This window comes from Neophocaena asiaeorientalis, unplaced genomic scaffold (genome assembly GCF_003031525.2).
Source record: "Neophocaena asiaeorientalis asiaeorientalis breed wild unplaced genomic scaffold, Neophocaena_asiaeorientalis_V1.1 scaffold155, whole genome shotgun sequence".
Lineage (NCBI taxonomy): Eukaryota > Metazoa > Chordata > Mammalia > Artiodactyla > Phocoenidae > Neophocaena > Neophocaena asiaeorientalis.
In genome coordinates this window covers 7,395,085-7,414,173 of record NW_020173040.1, presented here as the reverse complement: position 1 = coordinate 7,414,173, position 19,089 = coordinate 7,395,085, and the positions used below count along the sequence as shown (strand labels likewise).

Genomic DNA, 19,089 nt, shown 5'->3' with positions numbered 1-19,089 from the left:
CTTAGTTTCTTTCTTTCTTCTTCTTTTTTTTGCGGTACGCGGGCCTCTCACTGTTGTGGCCTCTCCCGTTGCGGAGCACAGGCTCCCGACGCGCAGGCTCAGCGGCCATGGCTCACGGGACCAGCCGCTCCGCGGCATGTGGGATCCTCCCGGACCGGGGCACAAACCCATGTCCCCTGCATCGGCAGGCGGACTCTCAACCACTGCGCCACCAGGGAAGTTCTACTTAGTTTCTTGATGTGACTTAGCTAGAAAGTGCCCGTAGAGACACTTCGCTAAGGAAGCAGTTCATTTACTAAACCTTGGCTTCGTTTGTAATTGGAAAAGCTTTATCTCTCCGTTTTCAGATCCATGAACTTTATAGCATAAACATCTCCTGAGAAGATCATCTAATTGGAAAAGTAGACCTTTTTTTATTGAGTTAAATCAACTTCATAATCACAAATAAATTTGAACATGTTTTTCCAGCACTTATAGCTCTATACCATGACCTGTGTGATTATTACTTCGTGATGAAATGAAATGAAATAGACCAGAACCCAGGCAGACAGGGTGCTTCCCTGCAAAGCCGGGTCTTTGTTGCTGGTCTCTTCTCTTTCTGAACATTACACAGGCGCTGGCTTCCATGGAGTAATTTTCCACTTCTGCTGCAGGTAGAACAAGTCAGCCAGTTGGCCGTGTTTATAGATGCAGCTTTAGACTATCACAAACAGTCCACAGAGATTCTGCAGGAGCTACAGAGCAAGCTACAGATGCGGTAAGAGCCTTTGCATTCATTGTAAGCCTAGGGCTGCAGAGTTAAAAATCAATCGAAATCAGTCTCTCTCTCTTTCTCTCCATCTTCCCCTTCCCACTGCCCCATTCTGTTTTGAATTTTCTTTAGCTGGCTTTCATGGTTGGGTGTGGGATAGCACTGAGATAATAAATAAATGGCTTTGGCCAATAGGACAGAACTAGGAACTGGGAAAAGGGATCTGGAAGCTTTTCTCCTTTTTCTTTTCACTCAAGCCTTTACTCATGACCTGTGTTTAGGGCAACCAAAGTTTCTCACTTGCCTTCGAATTCAGCCCTTACAGAGCTGTCCTGGCTTCACTGCTGACTGGATGAGGGTTTAGCTGAGGGTGGGATGGCATATACTCCCTCCCCAACATCTAGGGATGTGGAGAGGAGTGAGATGATATTCAGTTAGTATGTAAATGTCTCGAAAAAGATGTGTTTTTACTTCACCAGCATAAATACCAGCCCATGTTCATAACATTGACTCTGAGAGATACTGAAAGAGTCAAAAATACCCTCTGAATGGTCAAAGAAACATTGCTGGGTTCCCTGTGACTTTACTGATAAGTGTATTCTCTACTTTTCTGAAAATCAGTGATATATGTAGTGTACATGGTAAACCTATTAATTAAAATACTGGGTTAAAAAACTACCCTAATTTTTGACCAGGTTTGATAACAGAAAATTGGTTTACACAGGATGATTATAATGAATAAATTTGGAGAGATTTTTGCTTAAATCAATGCAGTAATTATAGAGGGAAGACAAAAGGTGTGTACAGTCTCTGAACTATCCACTTTTGTAGGCAGGTAGCTCACCTACTGCTCACATGAGCATCTTTTCTTAATTCTATCTTTATATGAGGAAAAAGAGAAGGAAGCTAACATTGTTGAGTGCCAGTTCATCCCTGGTACTTGCTAGATGCCTCAGAGACTTTATGAGAGACAAATACTTTACAAATATAGGCATACCTAGGAGAGATGGGGAATTTGGTTCCAGACTACCACGGTAAAGCAAATATTGCAATAACGTGAGTCACACAGTTTTTGGTTTCCCAGTGCATGTAGAAGTTATGTTTACACTTAACTGTAGTCTGGTAAGTGTGCAATAGCATTGTGTCTAAAAAAAAAAAAACAATGTATATACCCTAATTTAAAAATACTTTATTGCTAAAGAAAAGCTAACCATCACCCGAGCCTTCAGCAAGTGCTAATCTTTTTTGCTGGTGGAGGGTCTTGCCTCAATGTTAATGGCTGCTGACTGATCAGGGTGGTGGCTGCTGAAGGCTGGGAGGCTGCGACAACTTCTAAAAGAAGACAACAGTGAAGTTTGCTGCGTTGATTGACTCTCCCTTTCACAAATGTTTTCTCTGTAGCAGGCAATGCTTTGGATAGCATTTACCCACAGTAGAACTTTTTTCAAAATTGGAGTCAATCCTCTCAAGCCCGGCTGCTGCTTTATCAACTAAGTTTTATAATATTCTAAATCCTTTGTTGCCATTCCAACAATCTTCACAGCATCTGCACCAGGAGTAGATTCCATCTCAAGAAACCACTTTCTTTGCTCATCCATAAGAAGCAACTCCTCATCTGTTAAAGTTTTATCGTGAGGTTGCAGTAATTCAGTCACATCTTCAGGCTCGACTTCTAATTCTGGTTCTCTTGCTATTTTCACCACATCTGCAGTTACTTCCTCCACTGATGTCTTGAATCCCTCAAAGTCATACATGAGGGTTGGAATTCTTCTTCCAGACTCCTGGTAACATAGATATTCTGACCTCTTCCCATAAACATAAATGTTCTTAATGGCATTTAGACTGATGATTCCTTTCCAGAAGGCTTTCAACTTACTTTGCCCAGATCCATAAGAGGAACCACTATCTATGGCAGCTAGAGCCTTATAAAATGTATTTCTTCGAGAATAAGATTTGAAAGTCGACACCACTCCTTGATCCATGGGCTGCAGAATGGATGTTGTGTTAGGAGGCATGAAACAACACTGATCTCATTGTACATCTCCATCAGAGCTCTTGGATGACCAGGTGCATTGTCAATGAGCAGTAATATTTTGAAAGGAAATCTTTTTTTCTGAGCAGTAGGTCTCAGCAGTGGCCTTAAAATATTCAGTCAGCCATGCTGTGAACAGATGTGCTGTCATCCAGGCTTTGCTGTTCCATTTCTGGAGCACAGGCAGAGTAGATTCAGCATAATTCTTAAGGGCCCTAGGATTTTCAGAATGGTAAATGGGCATTGGCTTCAACTGAAAAGCCACCAGCTGCATTGGCCTCTAACAAGAGAGTCAGCCTGTCCTTTGAAGCTTTGAAACCAGACATTGACTTCTCCTCTCTAGCTATGAAAGTCCTAGATGGCATCTTCCAATAGAAAGCTGTTTCATCTACATTGAAAATCGGTTGTTTAGTGTAACCACCTTCATTAATGATCTTAGCTTGATCTTCTGGATAACTTGCTACAGCTCCTACATCAGCACCTTGCACTTTTATGTTATGGAGACGGCTTCTTTCCTTAAACCTCCTGAACCAACTGCTGCTAGCTTCAAACTTTTCTTCTGCAGCTTCCTCACCTCTCTCAGACTTTGCTGAATTGAAGAGAGTTAAGGCCTTGCTCTGGATTAGGCTTTGGCTTAAGGGAATGTTGTAGCTGGTTTGATCTTCTACCCAGATCACTACAACTTTTTCCATATCAGCAATAAGGCTGTTTCACCTTCTTACCATTTGTGTGTTCATTGGAGTAGCACTTTTAATTTCCTTCAAGAACGTTTCCTTTGCATTCACAACTTGGCTGTTTGGTGAAGAAGCCTAGCTTTTGGCCTCTCTTGGCTTTGGACATCCCTTCCTCACTCAGCGTAGTCATTTCTAGCTTTTGATTTAAAGTGAGCAACATGAGACCCTTTCACTTGAAGACTTAGAGGCCATTATAGGGTTATTAATTGGCCTAATTTCTATTTTGTTGTGTCTTAGGGAATAGGGAGGCCTGAGGAGAGAGAGAGAGAGAGAGAGAGAGATAGGGGAACAGCTGGAGGTGGTAGCTGCAGCAGTCAGAACACACACATTTATCAGTTAAGATTGCCGTCTTACATGGCGCAGTGTGTGGGGCCCATAATAATTACAAGAGTAACATCAAAGATCACTGATCACAGATCACCACAACAAATATAATAATAAAGAAAAAGTGTGAAATATTTTGAGAATTACCAAGATGTGACAGAGATACAAAGTGAGCAAATGCTTTTGGAAGAATGGCACCTGTAGTACACAGGGTTGCCACAAACCTTCAATTTATAAAAAACGCAATATCTGTGAAGTGCAATAAAATGAGGTGTGTCTGCATAGAGTTGAAAAACTACATTTGGGATATCAAAGCTATCACTTAGGGCTACTCACGAATCAACGTGTAAAAATCACCCCCTTCGCGACCATCACCTAGGACCTAAATTTGTAGGCTTATTACAGCAGAGCAAACGTAGGCTTGGAGGCTTTGCTTTCCTCATCAGCTGTCTGACTGACCTTCAAATCTGTATTACAGAATATCGGCTGCATCCAACGTCCCCAAACGAGAATACAAGCCACGGCCCATGAAAAGGAGTCCTAGTGAGCTCAATGGGGTATCCACCACCTCTTCAGCAAAGGCAACAGGTGAGATGACCATTCTGTGGGTGCGGTGCGCCCTTCGGTACAGCTCTGCTGGAAGCGTTTACTTACTGCTTATTGTTGTATTCTGTGTGATTATCTTGAGACCTCAGATTTCTCTCTTATTATTTGGAGAATTCCCTTTTCCCCCTAGTAATGCCCCTTTTCCTACTTCCTTGTTTCGAGTACTTATATCAAGGAAGAATTCCATCACTTTACTTATTGCCTTCTAATGCGTCAAACCTTGGCCATACAAACATCATGCTACATTATCCCTTATATTTACATTTTTAACACTTTCCAAATATTTTACTAATTTTAAAAAAGTTTGAATTAGCGTATGTTGAGCACCTGCTATATAGTAGGCACTGCCTTAAGTGCTGCCTCATTTTCTAATTAGACAAATGGCACAAATATATTCCTAAATAAAACGATCAAACTGAGAAAAATAAAATTCAAGTGGTATAAATCATGCTCTAGTTTCCTATGACCACCCACTCCATCCCAAGCCCCTCTCTAAGAGTAGCCATTGTTAAAAATTTGGTATGAACACTGTCATATCTATTTATGTGCATAGATAGAGACACGATATACACACCGTTTTAGATTTTTTGCTGTTTTTTAAATACAAGATCATACTAGATGTATTGTTCTGTGGTTAGGTTTTATAAATGTATCACTGTGTCTTGGAGTTATTTCCATGTCATGCATATAGATCTATCCCACTACTTTTTAAAAATTTTTATTGGAGTATAGTTGATTTACAATGTTGTGTTAGTTTCAGGTGTATAGCAGAGTGAATCAGTTATACATATATATACATTCACTGTTTTTTAGATTCTTTTCCTATATGTCATTACAGAGCACTGAGTAGAGTTCCCTGTGCTATACAGTAGGTCCTTGTTAGTTATCTGTTTTATATATAGTAGTGTGTATATGTCAATCCCAATCTCCCATTTTATCCCTCCCCCGCCTTCTTCCCCCTGGTAACCATAAGTCTTTTTTCTACATCTGTGACTCTATTTCTATTCTGTAAAAAGTTCATTTGTACCATTTTCTTTAGGTTCCACATATACACGATATCATATGATATTTGTCTTTGTCTGACTTACTTCACTCAGTATGACAATCTCTAGGTCCATCCATGTTGCTGCAAATGACATTATTTCATTCTTTTTCATGGCCGACTAATATTCCATTGTATATATGTTATCCCACTATTTTTTAATGGCTTCCTAGTTTTCCATTATACATACCATTTCCCCATTAATGGACATTAAGGTTGTTTCCAGTTATTTGCTAAAAAGAATGTCCTTTATCTGCCTCCACATGCTGATGGGCAAGTCTTTCTTGGAAATGAAATTACTGAGTTAGAGTGAATGCATTTAAGTGATCGTAGACATTGCCAAATTACCTGCTAAAACGGGTACACTACCATGAATGGAGCAATACATGCTTCCCCATACCTGTGTCATTAGACTTCAATTTTTGCCAAGCATTAATGGATAAACAATGATTCTTGGTTCTGTGCACAACTGTTAATTGGAGATTCCACGTTAGTTAGTTTGCCTATGGTGCCGTCTATTACTGCTGCCTATTTTCCATGGTTTTGAGGGATTAGGGATGCTCCGCCGGGGGAGGTGCACTGGTTTCTAGTTGTCTGTCTGGTTACATTCCTCATGGCACTGTTTCAGGTCCCTGCACGCAATACTCCTTCCTGGAGGCAGACGCCTGGGCTCCCAGGTACTTGGTACAAAGCCAGGATGGGAGGACTTAACCAAGCTGCTCTTTTCCCAGAATGCCAACCAGTCATCCAGCTCCCCAAACCGCTTACTCTGAGTTTTGGGTATCCTCCAAATCCACTTTTGTTGCATCTCTTTTTGGGAACCATTTTGAGCTTCATTTCCTCCATCTGCTGCTTTCCATCTTTCAGGTATTCCTTGTATTCCTCATAATTTATGGTCTACCAACAGTGTTCTTTCTTGTTCATCCATTGTTTGGAATTAAAGACATACCCATTTTATAATCATTAGTGATTCGATACATGAAAGGAAGTCTGCGATCTTGCACTCAGTCTGCTGGATTAATGCAAACTTCAAGTCATTCAGTGTCATACGTCCCACTGGCTGCATCTCTCTGCTGTTTGTTACCCAAGATGGCTTTAGGTGCTAAATGGATATAGAGCTGGAGAACCTTGAATCACATCATGAGAAAATTATTCTTTTTTTCAATTCTCTTTTAGTCATTCTAATTTCAAGGAGATAAAGCTACAGCTTTGTGCTGGAATATTTTTATGTCCAGCTTTAACAGAGAAGATAGACCTCAGGCTAAAAGACTTCTACAGGCAAAAGTACCTACCTTGAATTTAATAAAACTGTCTATTTTTCATCATAATTATGCGCACGGTTACAGTCTCTTTATAGCATGTAGTACTGCTTTTTAATTTACATTTTGATGTAAAGTTTTTTGAATAAAATTGATTTCATTAGAATATTATCAAGAGGATACTCAGGTACAGTTCTCTGGGAAGTTCTTTTGTAGTGTATTAGGGTAACACTAGTTTCTGTTTAAAAAAGAAGAGACACCCAAAGTACAACGGATGCTCAACAAAATAAGATTTTCTCACTCATGCAACAATCCAGGGAGGATATTCCAAGAGGATGGGTGGTTCTCGTCCGTGGAGTCACTCAGGAGACACAGCTGATGGTAGCTCTGCCATCTTCATCCCTGTGGCTTCCAAGTTGTCCTAGTTGTTGCCACTCCAGCCAGAAGGAAGGGGAGAAAGAACAGAAGGCGAGGCTAGACATTTCCTCTTAAGCCAGTGAGGCAGGAGTGACACACTCACATTCCAGGGATGAGAACTCAGATCCAGTGACCACAGGTCGTGGCAAAGCAAGTTGGGAAGTGCAGTCTCTAGCTGGGCAGCCATACCTAGTTACATCGGGAAATCCAAAGCAGCCACTAGTCTATAGTAACGATGGAATTCTGCTGGACAGGAATGGCAAGGACTATGTCAGTGAAAGAAGATTAGACCCTGGTTCTGCTCCCTTGGAAGGTGGCAGGAGGAATCGCTCCTGTCCTTTAGCCTGTAGGTCCCTAGATTTGCCTTCTCAGAAGTCCTTCATGGCCTCCACATCTTCACTTCACATCCGAAGTGGCCTTTGGAAACCTGCCTCCTGTGAGAATTGTGCTTACTGCTGCTTAGGGGCCTTGAGGGTTCTTCGAGTTTCAATAGATGCAGATGTTTTCAGGTTAGACCTGCACTTCCTTTCACAATTCAATGCCTCCAAAAACGGAATAGCTTCTGATCTGTATCTCCCAGGCAGTTCCATGTGCCGGTAATCACGTCCAAGTTTCTTTCTTAGATGTAGCTCTTAAGACTGCTTTACTTCTTTCCTTTCTTGTCTAACCTTTCTTAACTTATTGAGGCTACCTCGAGGCCATCTGAAACAGCAGACTTGAGTGAGAAGGCAATACTTTTAGATTAATCTTTGCTGTGGAACTAGGTGCCTTCACTGGGTTGAGAGAAGTCTCTGAGAATGATTTGGAGCTCAACCTGCTGACCCTCTGTTCCTTGGGGGTACAGAAGCTTTTCTAATATGCTGGGACCCAACGTCTGATTTTTCTCTCTTCTCTTTTATCTTTGCTTGCAAACTGGGCAGTTCTTCTCTTTCGTATAATAATTCGCTAGATGTACCAAGGATGGGAGGTAACATCCACTAACATTCTGTTTTCTCCAGTTCCTTCCTTTAGAGCCCCTGGTATGTGGTATGCTTTGAAAGTTATCATAGGCAAAAGTTTTACCATATGTTTTTCCACACCCTAACAAGGGTCACCAGCTTTCACACCGATTATATCTGTTTCTTCTTCATCACTACCTGGCCACTGAGTCAGAGCCACTAATTTTAGCTTTTTTCATGACAATACCCCACTTCTGGTACCAGTTTTTGCTTGGTAGTTAGGGTAATAGTAGTTACTGTCATACAGAAACTCAAGAGAGCAATGGTTCAAACAAGATAGAAATTAAGAATGGAAGTCCAGGGCTAGAGATTTCCTCTTAGGGAAATGAGCCAAAGGTGGTTCACATCACTTCCACTCCCATCCCACTGGGGAGAGCTTAGTCACAGGACAACAACTAGCTGCAAAGGTTGGGGGGGAGGTTCGCTGGAGAGCCACATCCTAACATTATATTACTGTGAAGAAGGAAAGAGAGGGTTTTGATGGCCAGCTTGCAGTTTCTAGCATGAACATCTACTACAAATAAGTTGTGGAAGAAAATGTCTGACCCCACATAATTCATTTCTGTTAGAATGTGGTACCATGTACAGGCGGTATGGGAACGTACATTAGGATAATCTGAGGGTTAGCAAGCTCTTTTTGTATTGGGACAGGTTGTAAATATTGGTTTGGCCAAAAAGTTCGTTCGGGTTTTCTTACGAAAAACACGAACGAACTTTTTGGCCAACCCAATAGTTTACACTTCGTGGGCTATATGGTCTCTGTTGCAACTACCCAACTCTGTTCTGGTGTGAAAGCAGCCACAGACAATATGAAAATGGATGGGCATGGCTGTGTTCCATTAAAACATTACTTGGCCTGAAGGCCATAGTCCGCCAACCCCTGGGGTGACTCATTGGGAAATCAACTTAGCAGTATATATCAAAATTAAGAAAAATGTTTATATACTCTCAGTGGCTTCATTCCTGGAAATGTATCCTAAAGAAATAATTTAAGCAAAAGCATATTCCTCTATCTATTACAGTACTATATAGAGGAAGAAAAAGTTGTTAGTGGGAACAGCCTAATGACCAATATTTATTTATATATATTTGTCAATAGTAGGATAATGGTTAAGTAGGCAGTGGTATATCAAATGGGGTAGTATGCAGCTATTCAAAGTTACTAACGTGGAAATTATGTAGTAGCATAAAAATGTTTAGGGTTTGATATTAAGTTGAAAAGAAAGACACAGAGTTATAAGTGTTCTATGATTACAACTTTGTAAATCAATATCTGCATGTAGACCAGGCTAAATGGTAGGATTATGGGCAGCATTTTCCTGTTTTCAAGATATTCTCTAAGTTGCATTTCAGTAAGCATATTTGAATAAACAGAAATGTATTTCATAATGAGAAAATTGATGGCTTTTGAAGAATAGGTGTACTTCCTTCTTTAAAGAAAATTGTGTGCCCCATTATATTCTCTATTCTCCCTGCCCCCAGGAAGCTCAATGCCAGATGTGAAGTGCAAGCACAGCAGTCATTAAACTAGAGAATGGACTTGAGGATATCGGGAGGGGGAAGGGTAAGCTGGGACAAAGCGAGAGAGAGACATGGACATATATACACTACCAAGTGTAAAATAGATAGCTAGTGGGAAGCAGCCACATAGCACAGGGAGATCAGCTCGGTGCTTTGTGACCACCTAGAGGGGTGGGATAGGGAGGGTGGGAGGGAGGGAGACGCAAGAGGGAAGAGATGTGGGAACATATGTATATGTATAACTGATTCACTTTGTTATAAAGCAGAAACTAACACACCATTGTAAAGCAAGTATACTCCAATAAAGATGTAAAAAAGAAATAAAAAGCAAAAACTATAAGAATAAAAAAAATTAAAAAAAAATAAAATGACCGCAGCTAGTGCATGTGCCCCTCCTCCCCTTTGTCGAGGGCGACCATGCACCCTAGTTTGCTTGGGACAGTCCCAGTGTATGTCTGTTGCTCTAGTATCATTTTTAATAGTCCCCTCCCACCTTTACTCACAGGTTCTCGCGTTTGGATGAAAATATGTTGTTTCCCTACTTTTGATGGCTTTACTTTTCTATTTCTGGTTTGTAAAACCTCTATTCTGAATACATATGTCATTGTAATCCATTTCAAAATTTCTGTTTAGAAAGAAGCTGAATATAAACAAACTAACTAAAAACTTTGAAAATGAGTCCCAACTCCAGCCCACCTCCCTCCCTGTATTATATCTGAATGAAGCAGAATCAGCAGACCCCAGGACCCCAGGGCTCAATCCCTACCCCACCTTCTCTGCCCTTACAGCCTGCATCCAAACAGGGGGGTAGTTCTTGGAGATGAGGCCTCCAGTCAAGCTTCCAATATACCATGCTCTCATTTGCTATGAGAGAGAACTCAGTTTTCCTTTGATGAAGGTGTTTTCATCTACCTATACTAAATTTGACCTCTCAGACTGGCATAAAATAAAAATGAAAAAGTATTTTAATTAAAGTAACATTTACGGACATAAGGACATAGCATTTGAGTACCAAAAATAAGCCAGGTATTATTATTTGATGCTTTATATACATAACTCATTTCATACTCGTAACAATATTGCGAGGAAGTGATAAAAAATAAAGCAGTAATAAATAATAATTTAACAATATAGCAGTTACACGTCTTGAGTCCTTACTAGGGGTCAGGTCATGTATTAAATACTTCAGACACATTTCTAGTACCATTATTATGCCCATTTTACAGATGAGTAAGTGGAGGCTCAGAGAGGTTAAGTGAGATTTCCCTGAGGTCACAGAGCCTGTAAGTAGCAGAGCTGGGCACTTCACCTTATAGATTTTTTATTTTATATCTTTAAGAAAGAATACTGGGAAGTGTTAGCGAATGTTCAAGAGCATCGGGAATGATTTCTTTCCAAGGTTCTTGATCAGAGGGAATTGGGGAAGGAAGTGGTTGCCAAGGGAGTCTGTTGTATTCATCTGACTTGGAAGAAGAAAACACTGATAGGACAGTGAGTTCCTTGGCTTCCTCATCCAGGCTGTGCGTGTCAGTGCTTACGTCCCCTCCTTCTCGGCCAGTAGCTCAGTCCCTAGGCAGATTAAGTTGTTAGAAGGGTGATTGTCAGCCAGAGATCACAGATGTGCCAAAGATGGCTTTTAAGAAGGCTCAGTGTCCACAACTGGATTCTCCACTGTGGCAAACTCCATGACATGCCTCTGCCTTTTCTAGGCTGCCTCTAGAAAGTTCCCTTGGTGGTAGCTTTCGTCCCCATTTCAGTATCGGGCTTCGTTGATTTGTGGGGAGAATCTGCAAATGTGCAGAGATCTTGTACTGTTTGTTTCTAAGGCACAGTTTCAGAAGAAAATGGCATTTTTATAGCCTGCGTTAATGGGAAATTACCTTCCATTAGGATTCTGAATGATTTGCACATAATGTTTATAAAGCGAAGGAAAAATGTCAAGCATTTCACTAACAATTTAAAGCAAAGCTCACAGGACTCTGCCAGAAGTGAATTCCAAGAACATTTTCTTCATCATTTCTTCTTTCTAAAGAAAAAAAAGGGAGATGAAAGGACATAGATCAATTAGGCAGAATCCATTGTGGGACTGAGATGGAATCTTCGATAATATCATTTCTAGGTACTTAGGAGAATGAATGAAGTGACCAGAAATGGAGAAGGGGTTGGGGGGGGGGGGTTGGAAATCACATCTTGAAATGATGGATTGCAGACAAAAATCCAAGTTTAGGCCCTGGCTAGGAGAAACCACCGCCTGTCCAAGCCCCTGAGTGTGGGGTCATGACGCCTCCGCAGCGTGTGCTGCCTCTGTGTCCCCAAAGAGAAAGGGAGGCCGAGAAAAGTCTTCGTGCTAAAATGCGTGCCTGGGTCGTTCCCAGAAAACCCTTGGTTTTGAGGAAAATAGTATAGGAGCTTGTGACCTATGCTCAAGTATCTTCCCTACCCTGGGTGAGTTATCGCTTGCTGAATTCTAAAGGTAAAGACTATAAGACAGAGTATCTTTTACATTTTTTCAATCAACTCATTTCTTTGTGAAGGTTTTCATTTTCACTGCTGTTCTTAAAGAGGGCACCACTTTATATAATCACAACTGAGGGTTAATATGGACCAAACTGAGATGGACGTTAAGAATGTGGAAGGCTGAGATGAGTGAACAAATGTGGTTTCCAAATGTGTGCTACAGGCCTTTCAGAGTGAGGCAAAATAAATCTCTCAAATGGCTTATATTAAGACGTTCTAACTCCCTGTAGGTACAAAGAGACTTTTATAAATGCCTTCACACTTCTGAGGGGGCTCGGATATAATGTTGAGAGCCTAAGTCGTTCCCCTCAGCGGAGTGAAATCTCTAGGATTACATTAGAAAATAAACGTGTATTCAAAAGTAAAATGTGAAGTGTGAAACTTAAAGAAGACGAGCACTCTGTAAATAGAAATAGATGTATTTTTAACCTAAATTTCCAAAGAGGAAATTAAAATTTCACACAGCAGTGACAATGATGATTGCTCAGTCAGCAGCTATTTTTCATTTTTTGTCTTCTGTTCTTTCCACTTTTTTCTTATTTTTTATTTTTTCCCCCTGCCACCAGCCCTCCCCCAATATCCATTTCTGTATATGATCGACTGTGGTTCAGAGTCAGAGTTATAGACAAAGAGAAATAAGCAAAACACAGGAGCCCCACGTTGGAATTCAAACTCTAGCACTTATTCGCTGTGTGACTTTGGGAAGAGTTTCTTAACATCTCTAGACTGATTTCTACTTGTCCCTAAATGAAGTGATTGGACTTAGTACATTCCAAGTTTCTTTGCCAGCTCTAAATTCTGTGGCTGCAATAGTTATCTTTTCTGAGTGCTCAGCATTCGTAAAAATTTGAAAAGTGCAGATTGAACATTTTTATATTTTCTGTATTTTAAAAAATATTACTAAAACTTAAAATGTGAACTCTGATGAGTATTGTTGATCAGTAGCCATTGATGTGCGAAAGGGGAAGAGTACTTGTTTTATTTTTCATCTCAAGGAAGCTTTAGAGAGAAAGGTTTTCTCGCTGCAGGGAATGGTTTCCTGTAACTCTTCTAAATAGTCTGCAAAAAGAGTTTTTGAAAAGCCTGTAGGACGTAATTTCTAACTTAGTTGTAGGAATTTTAATACTTCTTGGCTGAAATGGTTATATTGTCTCAAATGCGTATTCAAAAATCTTAGTATACGTTCTACAATGGTATGCTTGGTCTTTAAGCTAAAATTTAAAATACTGTTATCTAAATAGTAATATATGTACTTACGTTTTTAAAAATAGCCAGTAGAATTCAGTTTCCAGGGATTACAAACAGGGCAGCCATGCACCACAATCCCAGAGGACTTTTCGTTTGAATCCTGGACTTGTTTGTGATACCTCCTGGGCTTGTCGAGTGGGTGTGGCCTCAGGTGCAAACCCTAATGCCAGATCATGGGAATGAGAGAGGTAGGAAAGTGTAAGAAAACAATGCCAGGCCAGTGAAACATGTCTGACGACAGACCTCCAAGTCAGGAGCACCACAGGCAGAGGAGTCTGTAACCACCTAGAGAACACTTGCCCTGTCCAAACAGCAGCTGCTTGTTGCCTGAGAATGTGGACCTAGGATAGCCAGCCTTTATGATTTTCCGAGAGAAGCCAGAAATCATATATTTATGTGCAATCTCCTTATTTTTAAAATGTTGTCAACTAATCCACACTGTACAAAGCAAGGAGCAGGCCAAGCAAAACACCATCTGCAAGCTGATCCCCATGCCAGTGGCCAGGAAGCCACCTCTGATTAAGGCTGTCATTTGTCTTCCCTTTTTCCTTACTTCAGAGTGGCAGAGCCAACCCACAAGCACTGGACCTGGCTGTAGTTGAGAAGTCACCTCCCAGGAAACTTTGTTAAGTAAATGGGCCGTGGCTTCTGAGAAATGTGCAAAAGTCATCTCCGTACACAAGGGAAAGCTTTGTAAGGGGGGTGGGCACAAACTTTACTAGTTAAACCCATCTCATATAACCTGTGTAAGTGGTGGAGGATTGGTATCAAGGTAAAAACAAATTACACATGCTTATTTTTATAGATTGTAATGATTAAGCTTGAGTTCCATTGACAAGTCATTTTAATAAATCCCATCTCCTATGGATAAATACAGATTTCTTATTTCTAGAAAGGTAGTTCATAGACTTTTACTAGACTTTACTTACTAGTTTATTACTTAACTGTCTTAGCTTGAGCTGCTATAATGAATACTAGACTGAGGGGCTTAAAACAACAAACATTTATTTCTCACAGTTCTGAAGTCTGGGAAGTTCAAGATCAAGGTGCCAGCAGATTCGGTGTCTGGTGAGGGCCCTCTTCTTGGTTTGCAGATGGCTGTCTTCTCGTTGTGTCTGTACACAGGGTGGCACTAACCCCATTCATGAGGGCTCCACCCTCATGACCCTGTCACCTCCCAAAGTCCCCACCTCCAAATACCACCACTTTGGGGATTAGGACTTCAACATCTGAATATTGGGGGGACACAAGCATTCAGTCCATAGCATTAACCATAGATTAATACTTAAAATTTTCAGGTAAGGAAATCAGGGCCCAGAGGTTACCTAACTCAGGGCTAGAACCCAGGGATCTGAAGTTTTTGTCCCATATGTTCTTACCAAATGGACAAAAATAGTACTTACAGATGTTGAACAAAATGGGTTTTGTGGTATTTATCAGAGTTATATACCAATGCTTTGTTTGGGTCAGCTCAAGGAGAAGTGTTAGCTTAAAAAAAATTTTTGCTACAAGAGCTTGAGATTTTAGATAGGAAAAAAAAAATGACACCTTTTGAAGGGAACTTGAACCAGATATGCTCGTTCTAATTCAAGAGAGATGGTGTCTAATATGTTGGGCATGGTGCCTGGCCCATAGTGCACACTCGGTGTTTGAGAATGAGTGTGAACCAGAAATAGACTTGAAAGTTCCAAGTTAGTGTTTTTGCCCCAACACGTTAAGAGATGAACTGTCTAGTTAGATGGTACAGGTATAGTAAGTCTCAGGGTGATTGCCGATTTTACCTGTTCTCAGGTACCTTCCTCTCTGTTCCTTAGCTGCCCCTGGGTAGCAGAAGTCATGGAAATACCTCTGCATTCCAGATTTGAGACCAGGAAGTGAGCAGAAAACAAGCTCACCCAGCCAAGATAGGTGTCACCTGTCTTGGTGACAGTGGGCTTCGGAGTCAGAGGAAGGGCCAAATTCCGGCTCTCACCTCTGGGTCAAAATTCTGTCATCATAAGAACAGGAAGTATCACCCCAACTGCATAGGGTTATTCTAAGGGTTAAATTAGATCACATAAATAAGAGGTGCTGGGCACGCGCGGTACTTGCTGCAGAGCAAGAGCCCACGCCACAGCAGCTGTTAATGTTACATAATTGGTTATCTGATTTCCCAGCCTACAGCAGACTGGAAGCAGCAGATTAGAAAGGCCTTGGGGACTGCTTTCGGAAGGCCCACTGTCGGCAGGAAAAAGTGACAGGTCGCAGCCTGACTACAAGGGAGGCAAGAGAAAAACTATAAAAAGCAGGAACAAAAACTCAAAAGGCACAGCCGTCTGGGGCATTTACTAAAAGACAAAGAGCCCTCCTCAGGTCAGTAGCTTCCGTAGACTCCATACCTCGTACCCTGATAGGCACTCATGTGGACAGCAGTTGTGTGAATTTTCCTTCTCTCTCCAGCCCCTTCCCCACCCCAACCCAAAAAATAGGAGTGGGGGTTGTAGCTTGCCTTTCAGTTGGAATGCTCTGACCAAATGCTTCCAGGTAACGAAATCCACAAAGTCAGGGCCAGCAGAGAAGAGAGTACAGTGGGCTCCTTTGGGGATCTGGAAATTAGCCCAGTTCAAGTACAGCAAAAGAGCTGTGATTTTTAGTGCTGCGGAGAGAAGAATGTCCCCTGCCCCACTGACCACTCCTACCTCCACCTTTATCTCCTTCAAAGTCAGGATGAGAAACACAGCCTTGGAGAACAGGCTCCCAGGTCCTGGCACATGGCAGAGAGAGAGAGAGAGGGAGGGAGCACAGGAGACGGCTGGGCTGCAGAAACGCCAGCCTTATCTGATGCCACCTCCACTCTAGTGTCTGGTCCACCACCTGGAGTAGACACCTGTTTTTGTTTGGTTATTATTATCATTTTTTGATTGAAGCCTGAGTTGCTCACTTTGAAGCAGCACAGAGAATAAGTACCTGAAGGACATCCCTCAAGTGATGGGCAGGGCGAGCTGGGATGTGGGCAGGCCTTCCAGGCTCAGAGAAGGATTTCTAAAGAGCATTCCTCACACATCCCCCGAAACGTTGTCTTTATTTGTAGACTATATGGATCTAACACTGAGCTATATTGTTACATACATCAAAAAGACACACACACACAGAAAATTAAACACGATGAAGAACTTAGTCACACTCCACACAGATATAACATTGAGTGAAACAAACGAGACACCAGAGTGCATACTGTATGATTCCATTAACATTAAACTCAAAAAACAGACATAACTAATGTATAGCATTAGGAGTCAGGCTAGTGATTACCTTTGGGGGAGTACTGAGCTCTAAGATGGAAAGAACATCTTTCTTAAAGAGGAAAGAACATGACTGAGCTCTAAGATGCTACTAAAGTTTTATTTCTTGATCTTGATGCTAGCCGCACAGATGTTTCAGTTTGTGAAAACTCATTAAACTCTACACTTATGATATGTGCACTTATCTGTATATATTATACCTCATTAAAAAAGATTTTAAACAATATTTTTCTCAAAAAAAATAATAAATAAAGAGCATCCCAAGGCATGGGAACTCCCCGAGCCTGCCCAGCTGAGGACCCACAGGCTCTTTCTAACCTAGGTGATGGACCATCCCCTTGGCTGGGGTTGGCTCAGAAACTGAGTGGGCGTAAACTCACCAGCCAACAATTTTCAGAGTGGCTGCATGAAGTGGCGATCAAGAACACAGACTCTGGACCTAGATGGAGGTCAGATATCAGCCCTGCTGCTTAATTGCTTTGAACCTAGGTTTCCCTGTCCATCAAATTGGGGGAAATAATGGTACCTCATCAAAGGGTTTCTCTGAGAATTAAATCTGCTAACAGGCACTTAGAATATTGTCCTGGCACTTGGTGTTCACTGAAAAACGGAGGGTTAGTATTTCATCCCCATAGCTGACTGGGACTGCAGAATTAATTCACTGTGGGGCTATCGCTACCAGAATAAAGTGTGCCCAGCAATTCCGTACACGTGAGTAGCCCTTGGCAGCAGGGACTTTGGGAAACAAAAGGCGGGGTTGGGGGAAGGGCATCCAAAGAATTTTCCTGCTGTTAAAACAAGAGGGGGCCCAATATTATTAAAAACCGGTCCACATTATTGCCAAGAGGGAAGTGAAATTTCTTTTAGGGTTTCCTGACCTATTGTGTGTTGCCGATGTAGTACTGACTGACCGGCCACCTTACCATTCTTGTGGTAGGGTCTCTCTTTTTTTTTTTTCTTCCCCAAATGGGGTGGAACAGAGCTTGAATTATAAATATTTAACAGGGACACTCCCTTTTCGCTGCTAAAATAATCTTTGTTTTAGTGCCTTAACAAGGAAGACTGGGTTGGGGTTTCGGCTGCCAGAAGCTCACATGCACAAATTCTCAGCAGTTTCAGGTGCCAACTACCAAGCACGAGAAAGCATAGAGATGGAGGTGGTGGAGCAAGACCCCAGGGGAAAGGGGAGTGGGTGTTCAACAAAGATGGGGTGCTGGGTAGGACCCCTCCTTTATTACGGGAAGATCTGGGCACTCAGGCACCTCGCCCACGTTTGTGCCTAGTCCAGTTTGAAAAGGTCTCACCGAGGACATGTCACCTTTTCTGCCTGCACTTTTGGGTTCCATCCGTGGTGACACTGACTTGTCTTTTGTGGAGAGGGAAGATTCACACACCATCACGCAAATGGGCACAAACTTTATTTCTTTTTAACTGAACTTGCTTACGAGCCTCCGTTTAGACTGATGGCGGAAACAACTTAATCTTTTTTCCATTTCTACTGTTGGCCAAAACTTTTTGGCAAAAAAAAAAAAAAAAAAAAAAAATTTAATCTTTTTTCCATTTCTTCTAATGGTGGAAAAAAACGTAATCTTGCCATTTCAAGGTAATGCAGTCTCTTCCAATAGAAAGTGCAGATTATCCATTTATTGCTTTGTCAATTCAGGATTTAAACCTAGTCATTCGGTTGAAATTTCCTGCAAGGACTATTGGTTTTCCTCCAAGGTTCTCTCCTACCTCCTTCTGTACCCCGAGAGGTTGCCTGGGTGCAGGGGGAGTTTAGGGAACATCACAGTGGCAGGTGGGGAAGCGTGTCGGGGGTCTTAACTGCTTCCACAGCCGAGATAACTTGTCACTCCAGGTCCAGGCCTGGGTCCGGGGCCTGACTCTCTGCCTCTGGGTTGCTGGATCTCTGCATTCAGAGCCTGTGTACCCACCACCAGGCCATCTCTGGTCCAGCTGCCCCTGCAGCACTTCCTCACTTCCTGCCGGGACTTGACACGTGTTCACAGTTCGTGGGGAGCCAAGGGCGGCCCCCTCAGACGCCGTCTCTGTTTAATGATACCACCCACCATTTCCACTGTGCTCAGTGCCCCCAAGTCTAGAGCACTTTGGGGGCCTGCCTTCCCCCACAGTTCCAGTGGGAAGTGGGGCTAAGACCCCCCACCCAGGGTGGAATCCAGGGAGCAGTTCAGCCTTCTTCCTTGCCCTCTTCTCTCACCAGGCCTCCTCCCTGACTCCAGAAAGAGCTCCTATCTCTTCTCTGGGTGGCAGGAAACAGCCCTTCCCCCCCCCACAGCTTGTAATACAAACCTCTATGCTCTGGAGTTCTTCAAGCTCTGCTTCCTTTGAAGCAGAGGTC

General features: G+C 42.1%; 1 protein-coding gene across 1 annotated transcript in view; it reads left to right on the top strand.

Annotated features, from left to right (window-relative positions):
- The window catches only part of SH3GL3 (SH3 domain containing GRB2 like 3, endophilin A3), a 142,013-nt gene that overhangs the window by 114,839 nt on the left and 8,085 nt on the right, over nt 1–19,089 (top strand). The window contains exons 7-8 of the mRNA XM_024742815.1: nt 654–757; nt 4,320–4,429. Coding sequence (XP_024598583.1) covers nt 654–757; nt 4,320–4,429 — 214 coding nt within the window. The remainder of the gene's footprint in view (nt 1–653; nt 758–4,319; nt 4,430–19,089) is intronic.